The sequence below is a fragment of the Morone saxatilis genome, unplaced genomic scaffold (assembly GCF_004916995.1).
Source record: "Morone saxatilis isolate NCDOM2014 unplaced genomic scaffold, NCSU_SB_2.0 Contig16, whole genome shotgun sequence".
NCBI lineage: Eukaryota > Metazoa > Chordata > Actinopteri > Moronidae > Morone > Morone saxatilis.
In genome coordinates this window covers 26,440,631-26,456,154 of record NW_023339718.1, presented here as the reverse complement: position 1 = coordinate 26,456,154, position 15,524 = coordinate 26,440,631, and the positions used below count along the sequence as shown (strand labels likewise).

At 39.5% G+C, this 15,524-nt stretch overlaps 2 protein-coding genes across 2 annotated transcripts in view; both read left to right on the top strand.

The window, feature by feature from the left end:
* cacna1ba (calcium channel, voltage-dependent, N type, alpha 1B subunit, a) overlaps window positions 1–15,524 on the top strand; it is a 129,772-nt gene that overhangs the window by 60,436 nt on the left and 53,812 nt on the right. The window contains exons 11-19 of the mRNA XM_035658906.1: window positions 272–478; window positions 1,703–1,815; window positions 1,996–2,108; window positions 2,190–2,321; window positions 4,205–4,277; window positions 4,365–4,482; window positions 4,647–4,714; window positions 6,128–6,234; window positions 8,824–8,889. Of these exons, the coding sequence (XP_035514799.1) occupies window positions 272–478; window positions 1,703–1,815; window positions 1,996–2,108; window positions 2,190–2,321; window positions 4,205–4,277; window positions 4,365–4,482; window positions 4,647–4,714; window positions 6,128–6,234; window positions 8,824–8,889 (997 nt within the window). The remainder of the gene's footprint in view (window positions 1–271; window positions 479–1,702; window positions 1,816–1,995; window positions 2,109–2,189; window positions 2,322–4,204; window positions 4,278–4,364; window positions 4,483–4,646; window positions 4,715–6,127; window positions 6,235–8,823; window positions 8,890–15,524) is intronic.
* Window positions 10,757–13,724, top strand: tmem68 (transmembrane protein 68; the record flags this gene model as incomplete). Its single annotated transcript, XM_035658907.1, is given in 3 exon segments — window positions 10,757–10,887; window positions 11,339–11,529; window positions 13,551–13,724. Coding segments are annotated over 2 exon segments (234 nt in total), but the record flags the coding sequence as incomplete, so codon positions are not given.

The window sequence follows — 15,524 nt, the reverse complement described above, 5'->3', positions numbered from 1 at the left end:
CCGACGATTGGCCGTCGGGTTGGTGTGCGGAGGCCTTTACTGTGCCTGTGGAACTCACCTCCAAAAAATATAGGCTGGATTGTACTGATGAGTGCCAACTTCAAGTCTATTGCTCTACAGTGAAATAATATCATCTTGCCTTGATGTAAAGCGAGGCTTAGATTGAAATTAACTACACTCAAACACAGTCTTGATTTGGTAAGGCCACCTCAGTTTTAGACTTGATAACTGTATTGCCATTTTGTGTGTTTTGTTCCAACTGCCCCCCAAGGGTCGCCGTACACCCGGGGCAGCGAGAAGGGCAAGAACAAGAGCTCGTCTTACTTCAGGAGAAAAGAGAAGAGGATTCGGTTCAACATCCGCCGTCTGGTCAAGTCTCAGAGCTTCTACTGGACTGTGTTGTGTCTGGTTGGCCTCAACACGTTGTGTGTAGCCATAGTACACTATGACCAGCCTGACTGGCTTACCTCTGCTCTATGTAAGTACCAGCAGTTGTATAGATAGTGAATTTGTTTTGTTTTTTTGTCATGTTTTTATATTTGTTATGGCCATAGTCAGCTATAAACTTTGGTAAATATTTCCTTGGGGGAAAAGAAAAGAAAAGGGAAATGCATACATGAGTATAAAACAACTCCTTACTACAAGATCAGTCAACAATGTTTGTTCAAGATCTGAGAGAGAAAGAAAATTGTGTGTCCAGTGATTATTACCAAAATGTTTCAGTGATACATTATTCACTCAAAGCCAAATGACCAAAACAGAAAACTAATAGATAAATAAATACCAAAAAAATAAAACTGTTTTTTACTCAATTTGCACAAGTAACTTTTTCTAATTCCTGGCAGCACAAAATGTTAAAGAATAGATACCCATGTTGGTATTAAGCCCCGGCAAGCACTAGCTCTAGTCTCTAGTCTAGTCCTCCAACCCTACGAAGGGGATGCTGGAGGCTTGAGTTTAGGCTTGATGGATTTGGATTTAGACCAACCTCGATAAATGCTAATGCTAGGTCCTGCCCCTTTTGGAACCCCGGTCAACTTCCTCCTTTCCTGTGCTTAGATATGCTATGCTTCTCTATGTTGAAAAGACAACCACATTTTGGTGATGGTCAAAAGCGTAGCTAATCATTAACAACAACATTACTTATCAGATGTAACTAGCTAGCTAACAGTTGACGTAAATTAGCTTTTTTTTTGTTTTGTTTTTCGTTTTGCCAACATTTGCTAACTTAAGATCGCTTTTACCTTTTAACAATCTTCATAATTTTGTTTTGTCTTTTCAACATAGATTAGCCTAGCACATAGCAGTACAGGAAAGGAGGAAGTTGACCCAGGTTCTGACTGAGGCTCGCTCAACTGTTATTGGAGCACAGAGCAAAAAGGGGCGGGGCATACGAAGGGTCATTTAACTGTAATTTAACTGCTACTCTTATCCTTGTTTATTTTCTATGCTTAAGAAGATAACACTGATTGGGACTTGGGACAAACTGCAGAAACACATGCAAATACTCCTCACACACTCCATCATGCGAGGATACAGCAGCTATTCCCTTAAATAATAGAATATTTCTTGTGTTTTATTTGCTGTGGGCACAGCTGTACAGGCAGCCGTAGCCCAGCTCTATTGAATTGTGGAAATCAGCAGGGAGGCCCTTTTTAACCCAGGGCATTAATCTGTGTGTTTCCTCATTGTCCCTGGACAGACCTGGCCGAGTTTGTATTCCTAGGCCTGTTTTTGGCAGAGATGTCCATGAAAATGTATGGCCTCGGACCCCAGAACTACTTCCACTCCTCATTCAACTGTTTTGACTTTGGGGTGAGTCGTCCTGTGTGAAAATGATTCAGGACCGGTCTTTCAGGGGGACAGAATGTGCTTGATTATTGTTCGAATGGCAAAAAGTGATTGCAGTGATGTAGCCTACTGTATTTGAGTGATATAATGATTGTATAATGAAAGCTGTGGAGGCCTGCTGCATTTATCAGACTGTGTTCACAGGTGATCATTGGCAGTATTTTTGAGGTGATCTGGGCTGCCATCAAACCCGGGGCCTCATTTGGGATCAGTGTTTTGCGTGCTCTGAGACTGCTCAGGATCTTCAAAGTCACCAAGTGAGTCATCAGAAATGTCTGCCTGTGTGCTGGGAACACTGGTTACGCCATAATATTTCTGCATATATTCTGTGTGTGAAGGTACTGGAACTCTTTGAGGAATCTTGTGGTATCCCTGCTCAACTCTATGAAGTCTATCATCAGCCTGTTGTTCCTGCTCTTCCTCTTCATTGTGGTCTTCGCTCTGCTGGGCATGCAGCTGTTTGGTGGCCAGTGAGTTCTTTGTTTCTACTCCTGCAGCTCATTGTAAAGAAATAAAACACAGCTATTGATCAGCGGCTCCAGCTTTGGGGTGTGCTGACCACCAGGGGCTCTTGATGGAGTTCCAAAATAAAAAATTGTACACTTTCTTCTCAGTCAGTCAGATCTGAAGACATCATACGTCTGTACTCTTGGAATCAACGCAATTTACTTCAATGATTGTGGTCCATAATCCCAGAAAAGATATACAGTCTTACCCAAGGTCACATGTATTCCATATTAACTGATAATCTGTGTTTCCCAACCGCAATGCTGTTGGAGTGTTTTTATTGAGCAACAGAAGTCAGCCCATGCCCCCTCTGTAGGAAGCATTAAGCCTTTCAAAGGTTGTATAGTTTTCAGAATACGTTTATAAATACCCTCTGGTATTTAGGCATACAACCCCTCCAGCTTTCTCCAAGATCAACATGTCAACATGTTAGTCATGACCTGATTGCTAAACCTCATGATTTTTTATCTTGAAGAAGGCCACACTTTTTTGTTGTCCAAACATGTAAAGTCCCACTGACAGGCCAACTGCTGACATTTCTGACTAGACTTATAAACTTATTCTAAAAACATGGATGAGGCAACATGATTCAGTCCTCAGCCACTATCAATATTTTTATGCACCTAGAGATAGTGGGACATATTAATATTTAAAGGTTATATATACAACATTTACTTGCCACTGGACGTCGCACTAGAGTATCAGCATCAGCATCAGACCAAAACAAAGGGGCAGAAATAATATGAAACTCATCAAAAACGTATTTCTAACAATCACCAGTGCTGGTTTGGTTGGAATAAACCCTTATTCACAGGGTTAGATGCAAACGTATTTGTGAAAAGGGCTGCAAGGTAAGATAATGTTAATCCTAGTGGACAAATGCACATGTTAAAGTACGACTAACAGTGCTTGTTTTTGCCGCTGACAGGCTCAGATTGTTATTCTCAGTGTCTGACAGCTTTATGGAAAGGATCCCTACAAAGGTAGACCTTTTGTTTAACCAGAAACAGCCACCAGTCACTTTAACTCAACTCAAGCTTTGGTTTTGAGTAACCTGGATTATTGCTCAATAGTTTGGTCCAATACTTCACTGGGTAATATCCAAAAATTACATGTAGCTCTTTTTTGTGGGATAGGAACAAACATTTCTAGAATGTCTCTCTTGGCTTGAATTGAAAAATACATTACTGTATTGACTGATGGTTTTTATTTGGAATTTCATAACAACAAAGAAGCTAATGGGGATCTTAATAAACAAACAAACAAACAAACAAACAAACAAACTTGCCACCAGAAGAATGATAATTTTACCTTGCATGTCATTGTAACATCGTAACTTCATTTAGAGTGGACAGAAACATACCTAATTATAATCACAGAGGGGAAAAAACTCAGCGCAGAATTTGAATAGAATAAAAACATATTTCACAGGCTCCTGAAATACATGCAATTTTCCCTGTCTACTTTCTGTGGTTGTGTTTTAATGAGATCCAGTCTAAAAAAAAAGCTCTCATGGATTTTAAGAAGGCACAAGACAAATTCTGCTGGCATTCTGACCTTCTCTATCTGCATCCCTCATGTTGGGGGGAGATGTAATTAGGTCCCAGTAGACAGACAGAGATACAAAATGTCAGCATTAGCACAACTTGATTTGAGAAGAATAAACACTCAGAGATCAGCCTTAAGGTCGCACAGACTAGGCACTCAGACGACTCAAATGTAATAGGCATATATTGTGCTGGAATAGTGTGTGGCCTAATGGAGCGGGCAATAAGCTGCTCCGTCCTCCAGTAGGTGGAGGAGTGAATGTGGAGCTTGATTACATTCTGTTTGTTCCTCCCTGCAGGTTTAATTTTGAAGATGAAACGCCAACAACCAACTTTGACACATTCCCAGCAGCGATTCTCACTGTCTTCCAGGTAAAGGTCAACTCCATCATGTTTCTTTATTTTTCTTATTTCTCTATTTGTGCCACTGAACTGGACTTGCCTGTGTCTCTCCTGCAGATCCTAACTGGGGAGGACTGGAATGCAGTCATGTACCATGGGATCGAATCACAGGGGGGTGTTCACAGGGGAATGTTCTCCTCCATTTATTTCATTGTTCTCACTCTCTTTGGAAACTGTATCCTGCCCAATTGATCCAAATTGATTCAACTTTGTGGCTGTCAGGCAGCTTAATAGCACAGTGAAATCAGTTATCATTGATCTGAAGAACAGCTGAAATTGTAAGTATGGATTCTGTGTTCATCAATCATTTGATCTTTTCCTGAGACCACAAATAACCAGACACACTCCTCAACGTGTTCTTGGCCATTGCTGTTGATAACCTTGCAAATGCCCAGGAGCTCACTAAGGTACAGTATGTCTTTATAGCCTGATATATGCTGGCTTTATAGCAGTTTACAGTCAGAGATAGAAGCAGTGGCACTGTCTTACCCACTGAACCATAAATAAAAGTCCTTTAACTTAAATCAAATCCCACATGCACATGGCCTTTTATCCCTTTTTTTTCTACAAGACAGAGAATATTCGCAGGATATAAGGGTTCCTTGGTTTGCTACTTTCATAATACTGTCCACTTTGTAGTATGACTGGTGTAAATCCAGTTTCAGTAAGTCATCGCAATAAACAGTTGTTATTGGTCACCACTGAAGAAGAAGCTATTCAACTATGTGAGCAACTTACCTAAGTTCTCTTCTGGACAACTTGTCCGGTTGCAAATCTTAGTGAGGACGTGCTAATTAGATCTTACTCTTGAAAAAGGAGGAATCGAAAATCAATTAAATGACTTTGACCCATAAAAGTTGCTCCTAAAACATCTCTGAGGGGTAGTGGAATGACCTGTACTATAATATTTCACAATAATAAAGTATAATGTACATTCCCACAGCACTAACTGCAGTCAGTACATCAAAAAACAGAAAATAGAATATAGGAAAATGATTTAAATGAAATTTAATAAAATAAAATAAAATGAAGCATAGAGTTATATGGCAGAGCAAAGGTCCGTCCACACCAAGAACAATAACTATAGTAATAACTATAACGATAACAATGTAAGCATCCACACTGATAAACAACCTTTTTTATGTGTAATTTGCAGCCTAATATTTTATTGTGTAAGCTTTTAATAAGTTAAATAAACCACAATATCATTCATCAAATCACTCTGGAAGTAATCCTAACGTGTTGTTCGCCATTGTTGTATATTTATAGTTGTTGTTATAGTTATCATCCTTGGTGTGGACGGATGCATTGTAAGACTTCCTGTCTACACCTATGCCAGAAGACTTTTAATGTGTAACATCTGTGCACTAAGTGTTGAGTTTCATTAACAGTAGCTTAATTAACAGGTGGAAGTGTGTGGAAATAGCGTTTTGAACATGTAAATTCTTCACAGGTAAACGAGTAAAAACTGAAATAAAGGCCTGTCTCTAATATAAGTCTGTTTCAAATAGAGTTTTGGTTCTCTGCACTTATAATAATAATAATATAATATTGAAACTGAAAATTTATGGGAAGACATCTGATTGGCTGGTTGAAAATAGTTTAGTTGTGTTGACGTTTATTCGAGTCGACATGCCTGTTAAGTGTCCACATGTCAGCTGAACTCTCCTGGTTGCTCAAATCTGATGGGTGTCCTGTACTGCACAGATAAAGGTCATAATAATGTTACATAAAGGCCACAACCTTTAAAAGTACTTGCTGTATGTACGTGTATGTGTGTATGTATGTATGTATGTATGTTTTTTGCACATACCTGCTAGGATGAAGAGGAGCAAGAGGAGGCCATCAATAAGAAGCTTGCACTACAGAAGGCTAAGGAGGTAAAGGAGGTCAGCCCCATGTCAGCCGCTAACATTTCTATCACAGCGTAAGTAGACCTCTTCTAATGTTTGTTCTGGCTTTCTGAAATCTCTGTTTTTTAGTTTTCTCATTCAGAACAGAGCACACACCCACAGAAAAGACAGACGGGAATTCAGTGTACCTTTGTTGTAACCCTAACTTGCCTTCCATGCTAAAGACCAGTTCACCAGTATGTCAAAACACAAATGAAGATGTAACTCCCTCCATCCTACCCTATTATTCAGTGCCCAGATTTGTTTTTTGCTTGAAGCATAAACCCTTAACCCTAGCCTAAAAACTATGAATGCAAATACAAAAGAAAATCAAAAATACAAAACAGCTATGCACAGAATAACTCAGTAATTCAATATAATGATACACAGGAGCAATCCATAGCTGTAGCTAATAGCATTTAAATTCTGCGTATAGCCTAAATATGTAGACTCTTTAGGCGTTAACAAGCCCTGTCTTTCACTCATACTATCATGCATGCTCTATGATGATGATGTCCCCTTGTTGAAACAAAGCATAATGTTGACAAAGTTATCCCAGTGAATGGCAATGTTAATATCTCCTCACCCACACACATTCTGTTCTTCACTTCTTTTCCTCACAAGGCAGACGGCTGTTTTCTCTCCCAAATGACCTCTGCTGTAGATCTCTGCAGGGTCCCTAATAAAATAAATAGAAATGACTACTTAAAAGTGAAGTGATAGATATTTTTACACCCTATACAGCCAGTATAAGCATGATAGCACATTATTTTTTTGACATGCAACCACAATGGGCACTTGCTGTTGTGCAATTCAGTGTATGCATTCACAAGGCTAATTATGTACTTATTGTAGATTATCCAGTCAATGCAATATATAATAGTGTACATTAAGATGTTAACTGATACTTATATATATTATACTTCTTTATTGGCCCAGTTATTTAACAATGTAGCCCCAACTGGGATTTGATGTGTGTTGTTTTGTCCTTTTTTCAAATACTTTACTTTTCTTAATGAATTAAAGATACTGTTCTGTATACTGTCTATTCTGTAACAATCTGTGTTGTTATGCATTTGCTGTTAAGGCTCAGTTGTATACATAGAGTGCTGCTCTAGAGGCATAAATAATCTTGGTGGAGTTGAACCTCAGTGAGCGGAATCAAAAAAGACTCCTGGAGAACTGTTTTTGGAGAGCATGGTCACTACCTCATCTGACAATGCTGAATAGCAAAGACGAAGGTTTGGCTTTTACAGTCAGCAGACTCTACTCTAATCAACCTGGTTTATCATTTTATAGGGTAATATGTGTGTTTGGCTTGTTCTTGTAAAATGCAAGAGTTACTGAACAACTGGGTTGGAAAACAGAGCGTCTTAGTGTCAGTGGAAGGTCCAACCATTTAAACCAGAACTGAGACCAGTTGCACTTTAAGTGCGGCCAGTTAAATTAACTCTACATCTATAAGTTCTGTTCTACACAGAAACACAGCAGGCCATTTTGCTATCAATAAAGCCACAAAGTATTCATACAAATTTTGTAATCAAACGATGCCAAGCAACTGGGTTGCACTAGCTATGTGTAAGTTCTCTCTTAAGTTATGGTGTAAAGTGGACACTAGAGGCTCAGTAACTAATAATTAGTTTGTAACTAATTCAGCAACTAAAATGTGTTGCAGCACAATTACTTCAGGCATAACTAGTTTGGACGTAAGGTCATAACACTGTGTGTATTAGCTTTCTGGCCGGCATGAGCCACTTGGCATCATAGCACATCGTAGCTATGTAGATTGATAACGATATCATATCAATAAATTAGGTCTCTACTTAAGTTAATGTGTCACCAAATGGCTGCAATTTGTGAAAAATGATGATAGGTGAAAGAAAAACTGCTGTTTTACCATCAGTTAGTGTTTTTCTGTAACATTTTATGATTTATGCCACCTTAGGGGCATGTATTTATTTAGTTACTTAGAGTTAAGTTGTGACTTACCTCCATGGTGCAACCAGTTTTATTTTAGTAATGTATAAATAACAACTTAGTAATAATTTATAGTATAACTAGACAACGTTTGAACTTATGCACAGCTGGTTCAACAGGCTGCTGACCTCCCATCATATGACTTGACCGTGCATGGACGTAGCAGCACAATTTACTGCTGTAATCGAGCCCCATCATTACTGTGTTTTTGGTAATTAGCTTAATATTCAGCCATTTGTTTTCAACTCCACCCATGACATTATTCTTGTATCCAGAGCAGCTTTACCTTTATCTGTAAAAATGTGCTTTTTGTGTAACAGTTACATAAATTTTTTTATGGTGACATTTTGCTTGTTTTTAGATTCCAGTATAATCCTACTTATATCTAGGCTTGAATAGTATTTCCCTGATTTAACTGTCACTATGGCAGTCAGAATGTCCCTGATAGTCTGTTTGTGTGACATTTCCTCTCTGGTTCACTTTTAGTCTTGTGTTTCTGAGCTTTGACTGCTCATTGCATTGAAATGTGATGGGAGGCTTAAGGAGACAGAGGGCTCAGAGAAATGTCCAATGGTGTCTGCCTGTTTCTCTGACTTCATCCTATATGATGTTCCCCCCTCCCCCATTTTTGTTTTGTGCATGTGCAGTTTTCTAACACGCAGTCGAGGTAACGCGCACTCTAGCAGCTCATCCATCTGCAGCGTTAACTCACTGTGAGTTATTACCTCTCTGTTACAATGTTTAAATCCTCCCATTACCCTTCTCTCATCCATCTTCTTGTGCTGCCAAACACTGTCTTCTTCTGGTGTCATCACTATGTCATTCTTCTGTGTGAGTTGTCCAGAAAGAAAACGACAGCTCTTCTGTGGTCGCAACTTCTGATAGAGTGTGTTTCAATATTTCCATTCCTCTATTCTGTTTTTATAATTTGTCTGTGATCGACGAGTGTTTGTTTTTGGTGATCATGCTATCTGGTGTTTGTGATCGACATCCTTCTGTCCGAGAGTGATTTTTTTCAGTCACTGCACCTCTCCTTCTGTAGATTTCAAGATGTCATTGTTCATACTGTATGTGTTCATGATGTATATTTGCAGCTGTGATTCAGTTCCCAAAGCTGGTTGTAAATATGTATTCTATAATTGTGGGGCGTTTTTAAAGTCTTCAGTAGAAACCAGTGAACTTGGGACTGAGAGCAACAGACAGGGTAGAGAAGTCGAAAAGTATTCAGAGACAAACTAAGGGATTTGTTGATAATACATATAATAATGCTAGCTTAATTCCTATATTCAATATCTTTAAAGATCCGCTCCAGGCATATATTAAAACATATACACCAAAAGTCTGCTTGAAACAATAATATATACATCTATAATAATATATCTGATATATTTTTGTTGCAGAAAAAGTCTAATTTCCACATAAAAAGTCATCTCCTCCTTCTACCTCATTATAACTTCCAGAATCTCTGAAAATGCAAATGTTTTCTAAAGTTTTGCTGCTGGACACAAGATGTTCCCTACATTTCACTGTAGTCGCATCTACTTCACTGTGAAGTCCATTCTCAGTGGATGTGCACTGGTGGCTTCAGGTTTCTACATCACACTGTACAAGTTGCATGCTGGACCAGGATGATGTCACTAATCCTGCTGGTAGGCCCGCCCCTTAAAATCAGCTTTTCAATAAGCACAGAGAAACTCTCCACTTTCAGCAGATGAAAGTGAAAACATCCTTCTGGTGTCAAACATCATACTGTAGGAACCAGAAGATACACTGGTTTCTGACTGCAGTTGACTTTAAGAGAGGTAAGAGGAGCTCACTGTACGAAGGCTCTGGAGCAGCGACAGTGAACGATCTCCTCCTCCGCAGATGTGTGCCTCTTGCTAAAGAAGATATCCGCCACCACCGTCACCCTGCTCCTCTCCAGCATCATGACGATCGCCTCACTGATTCTGAAGCACGCGCGAGCAGCACGAGCACATTACGTTCACACACCGGTTACAAGCTGGTTCTCTTCAACATCACACTGACGTTAATTGCGGGCATGATTTCCAGTTCCGCTGGCAATGACAATAATGACACTTCCTGCCATGTATTTTCAGAATAAAAGTTATTCCTCCAAGTTTCTTTTGTGCAAAACATTGGCGCAAACAAACTGAGCAATAAAATGGTAATAAACACAATGTGCAGTATATATGGCTGAATTTCAATGTCAAAGATTTCTCTCAAATTCTGTTTTTGAGAATGAGAGAGGAGATGTCCACTATACAGTATTTTCTTGAGTTATTAGGGTTTAGTTTAGTTATTATGGGGAAAAAGTCAATAAATGTTACATTCACGTTTCTACCGTAACATAAAATTTCTGTGTTGTATGTGAGTTTCCATTTTGTGCAAATGTAATAGATAATAAAGTACTATGAATCTGAATCTGAATCTGACTACACTGGATCAATTGGCTCATTTTAGTACACCCTTTTCACCCTAATTTTGCGCTTTTATTTTGAACAGTATGTGTCAAAAATGAAGTTCTGTTGCTATTGAGTGGAACCTCTGTGCCGTGGTCACGACGCTGGTTTCCAGGGACGGTGTTGCACTCAAACCGTTCCGGGGTTAAGAACAGGACAGTTGTTAGCTAGCTGTTTGTGTATGTTGAGCTGCTGTAACGTTTAATATACGTTGGTGTGTTTAAATGGCTCTGTACACAGCTGTCTGAGGTAACGTTGTCTGTGTTCACTCTGCGTTCAGCGTAACGTTAGCCAACGTAACGTTAGTTCTGCTCTATTAACGTTAGTTAGCTCAGTTTATTATCGCATTATATTATTATTATCGCATTTATAGTTACGTTTCTTCGCTGGTGTACCTATTAACAGTGTAACCCTATAGCTAAGGTTAACTAGTTTCCATTAAATCATACAAATATCTGCCATTTGATATAACGTTAGCATATATGACTAGTTATATGCCGACTAGCTTGTTCAAACATCGACACTTTAATCTAACGTTAAACCTAACTTAGCATGACTTGTTAAGAAAGTCAAGTTGTTTTCGAAAATGTTATTGACAAAACCCCTCAAATGTAGCCGTGTTTTCCTCACACAGACTGTACTTTACCTAAATGAAAGTTTGAGTTTAACAAGAAGACATTTTTGTTTTCTTGGGCTTCAGCTTGCCTGCATGTAGCAGCAGGTGCTCTCCATGCACACTCATCCTCCCCCTGAAGTTGTCTGTCAGTCTGTCCGTCCGACTGACTGATCCTGTCACCAGCTGTTGAACCACAGTCTGTGGCTGTCAGCAGGATGTCAGACAGTGGGAACCAATCCTGTCTGATGGCAGCAGAGGACACTGTCTCCCTCCTGGTATGAACTCGTCCATTTAGTACTGCCATTTACCACCTGACAGCTGTTCATTCTCTCAGTCTGTGTTCATGCAGTACTTTAATTTAGTTACTTAAGGAAATGGTTGATTACTCAATTGAACCTATGGTTATTTGATCCAGGAATGTGCCGGTATCAGTTGGATATCAGATCAGATCTGATTCGTCCATCAGCCTAAAATGTGCAAAGTGCATCTATTCAAATGTATTATTAGCAGCTTAGTTGTTAATGAGACGGAAAAGACTGGATTGGATTGGATTGGTATCGGCATCAGCAGATACTCAAGGTTGCATGTGTTGGACATGAAAAAGTGATATCGTGCCATCCATAATTTGATAGTGATCAGTGGTGTAAGTGCAGCTCTAGTGACCTGATTGATCAATTAGTCAACTGTTAAATTAGTTGCCAACTATTTTGATAACTAATCATATGTGATCAACAGTTTTCACCATTTCCTGACATTTTATGGACCAAACAACTAATCCATTAATCAAGAAAATTATTGACGGATAAATCGATAATGAAAATGTTATTTTGAGGTAGAAAAGTTACATTATGTTCCTTTAAGTGTCTGCTTATATAAGCAGTAACTGCTTATTTGGTAATGTCACCCTCAAGTTTTGTTTGTTATGGTTTACAGTGCTCAAAATGTAGGATGTCCCAGCAATAATACTAATAGCACCTACACAAAGATAAAGTAAATGTATCATTACAGATGACATATTACCTTTATGTGTCATTGAATATATATTATTTCAATTGTTAGGTGGTGCCAGCACAAGCTCTATGTCACACACACTCTTACACACACAAAATCAATCAAAGAGATTTACTATTGCCTACTTGGCAACTTTCTTGCTAGATTTAGTGACTTTTCAGACCCTCCTAGACCCTCGACCAACAACAAATTTAGCAATTTATTCATACTGTCAGGGAAAAGGTGAGAAATATATTAAATTAGATTGTAATTCATTCACATGCATGCTGCTTAGAGTATTTGCAGCTGACCGCTCTTCTGCCAGCAGTGCCGGAATCTCTCCCTCTCCTCTTAGAGTCAGTTGTTGTGGCATGTGGGGGATTCTCTCTCACTCTTTCTCACCGGCTCTCTGGGTTGGAGTGTTCTTATAGCTTATATGTAAATAACTTGTTTGTATATTTAAGTAGTTTGTTTGATCTTCTCCCTCCTTTTGTAGTTTTTTGTTTGTTTTTTACTTACAAATGAATGATGTCCCTGTTTATTAAGTTTATGATTATTTGGCTTAATAATAATAGTGTTCAAAATGTTTGTATGTTTACATTTGCTCTGCAAAAGTCTGGGACAGTTAAAAGTCGAATTTGGGATGTTTGCACAACATTGAGATTGCACATTTCATGTCCCTCCAGTCAACTGAATGAGTTGTGAGCCCTCTGGCACAGATTTATATTTGAACACCTCAGTCTGGTTTTAAATGCAGAACACGTTGATGGTCTACCCTGTAATTTGGTAGTTGGAGTTTTTGTACGTGTATTTGATGTTCAGCATGGTAACACTGACCGGTGGACTGTTACGTGATGTATTTCTCATGCTGTAGCTTCTGTTGCCATAGCTTTAGCCTAGAGCCTGAATACAAACTGGCCTCTGTGTACTGCCTGTTTAGTGTACCTGCTTAAATGGTTAGTTAAATATATATATTTTCTCATTTAACGTTTAGGTTTTTAACAGTGCACCTTGATTTTAGTTTAGGTGTTTAAGTGTTCAGGTGTTCCACCTCAGGAACTTGCCTGTGAATTTAATACAATAGAAATTTATATACAATACACATTGTTTGCAGCTCTGAACTAAATATATTAACCTGCTGCTAGTACTATTTTAACTGTTAGGGGAACACCAAAGTCATTAGGAATCATCCTCCTGCAAACCCAACTGTCTGTACAAAGTTTCATGTCATTCCATCCAGTAGTTGTTGAGATGTCTGTCTGGACAAAGTGGTGGATCTACTGACCTGTCTTGTCTTGGTCCACAGGTGTGTGTGTTTCACGCATGGGAGGAATGGGCAGGCCTTGGTCAGGTGGAGGACTATCTGAGCGTTCTAGAGTACCTGCTGTGGGTCTTCACCCCTCTGGCCATCGTCTTCATCTTGCCCTTCCTCATCGTCATCCTCCTTTACCTCTCTATACTCTTTCTTCATGTCTATAAGGTATGCAAACATGCTGCACCTCCACATGGGGAACATTGGTGGTATTTGTATGTTTCATAATTAAAAATCTAATTAACACTATTAAAAACTATATTCTATCATTCTTTATACAATTTATTCTCACAGCTGTTCTTCCGCAGCTATTCAATTCAATTTTATTTGTATTTTAGTATAGCGCCAATTCATAACGAAGTTATCTCAGGACACTTTTCAAATAGAGCAGGTCTAGGACCGAACTCCTTATAACATTTACAGAACCCAACAGTACCACCCGATTCGGACTCACCTGATCCAGTCCGTAACTACCTACAGGCTTACTCAAATACGGCAAGTCTAGCCTGACTCTTAAATTGGAGAGGTGTCTGCCTCCCGAACCACACACCGGAAGCTGGTCTCACAGGAGGGCGAGCTTGGGTAACTGAAGGCTCGGGCTCCTTTCTACTTTCTAGAGACTCACATAACGGAACCACAAGTAACCTGCATCTAAGAGACGCAGTGTTCTAGAGGGGAATAGGGTACTCATGAGCTGCTTTAAGAATGAAAGGGGCCTGACCATGACAGAGCTTATCAGGTGAGAGGAGAATTTTAAATCTCATTCTAACATTTGGTACAGGGAGCAGTGCAGAGCAGCTAGAACAAGAGAGATGTGGATCTCTTTGGTCCTAGTTCCTGCTCGAGTACTCACTGGCTGCAGCGCTTTGAATAATCTGGAGCTTTAATGACTTCATTAGGGCAACCTGACAACAGAAGAGTTGCGAGTAATCCCAGCGCTAGAAGTAACAAAGTGCATGGAGTCAGGGGCGGGCTGTAGCTCCAGAGCGGCAGGAGGTGTCGTCCCCCGGCACTGTTGTTGGTTCGCATCCCCGGCTCCTCCTGCCACGTGTCGAAAGTATCCTGAGCAAGGATACTAACCCCAAATTGCTCCGGATGCCGTGCATCGGTGTGTGAATGTGTGATTGAAATGGTTCAGTTTCTGGTACGATGGGACTTTGCCATCACTGAGTGAATGTGTGGTGGAGAAGGGGTGAGAATGTGGCCACCTAGTGTGAAAAGCGCTTTGAGGTGGTCGGAAAAACACTAAGAAAGGGCCTATACAAGTCAGGTCCATTTACCTTTTACCATTATTTCCTGCATCTGTCTGTGATAAGATGTGTCTAATTTCAGTAATATTACGTAAATGAAAGAAGGCAGTCCTAGAGATCTGCTTTATGGTGGGATTAAATGACAATCCTGATCAAAGATACAACTCCAACAGATCCTGGGACGGGTGGTGGCTAGGCCCAATAAATGCCATCTAGAGTAGCTATACTCCTGTAGGACAGTGAGTCTCTAAGGCTGTTGGCCACACAGTACGGGAGGATTTTGTTTAGTTTAACATCAGAAAATTGCAGCTCATCCAGGATTTTATGTCCTTAAGACATGTTTGTAATTTAGATATGATTAATTTCAGTCAGGCTTGATCGATAGTATAACGTGCGGATATCACCGTCGTAAGTGCACTGCTCCCATGGTGGTACTGTTGGGTCTCTGTAAATGTTAAAAAGGGCGGTTGGTTAGACCTGCTCTATTTGAAAAGTGTCCTGAGATAACTTCTGTTAGGGGAATTGGCGCTATACACAAAAAATTGGACATTGAATCTGCATGATATTATTGTTAATAAATTGAAAAGGGAATAAAGAGCAGGAATATTTCCGTCGTTTTTTTAATCAGGATGAGTAATACTGTTGGTTATGTTAACATAATTTGCATGTCTAAATGACACACTAACGGTTTGGAAATTGTTTTGGGGACATTGGAACC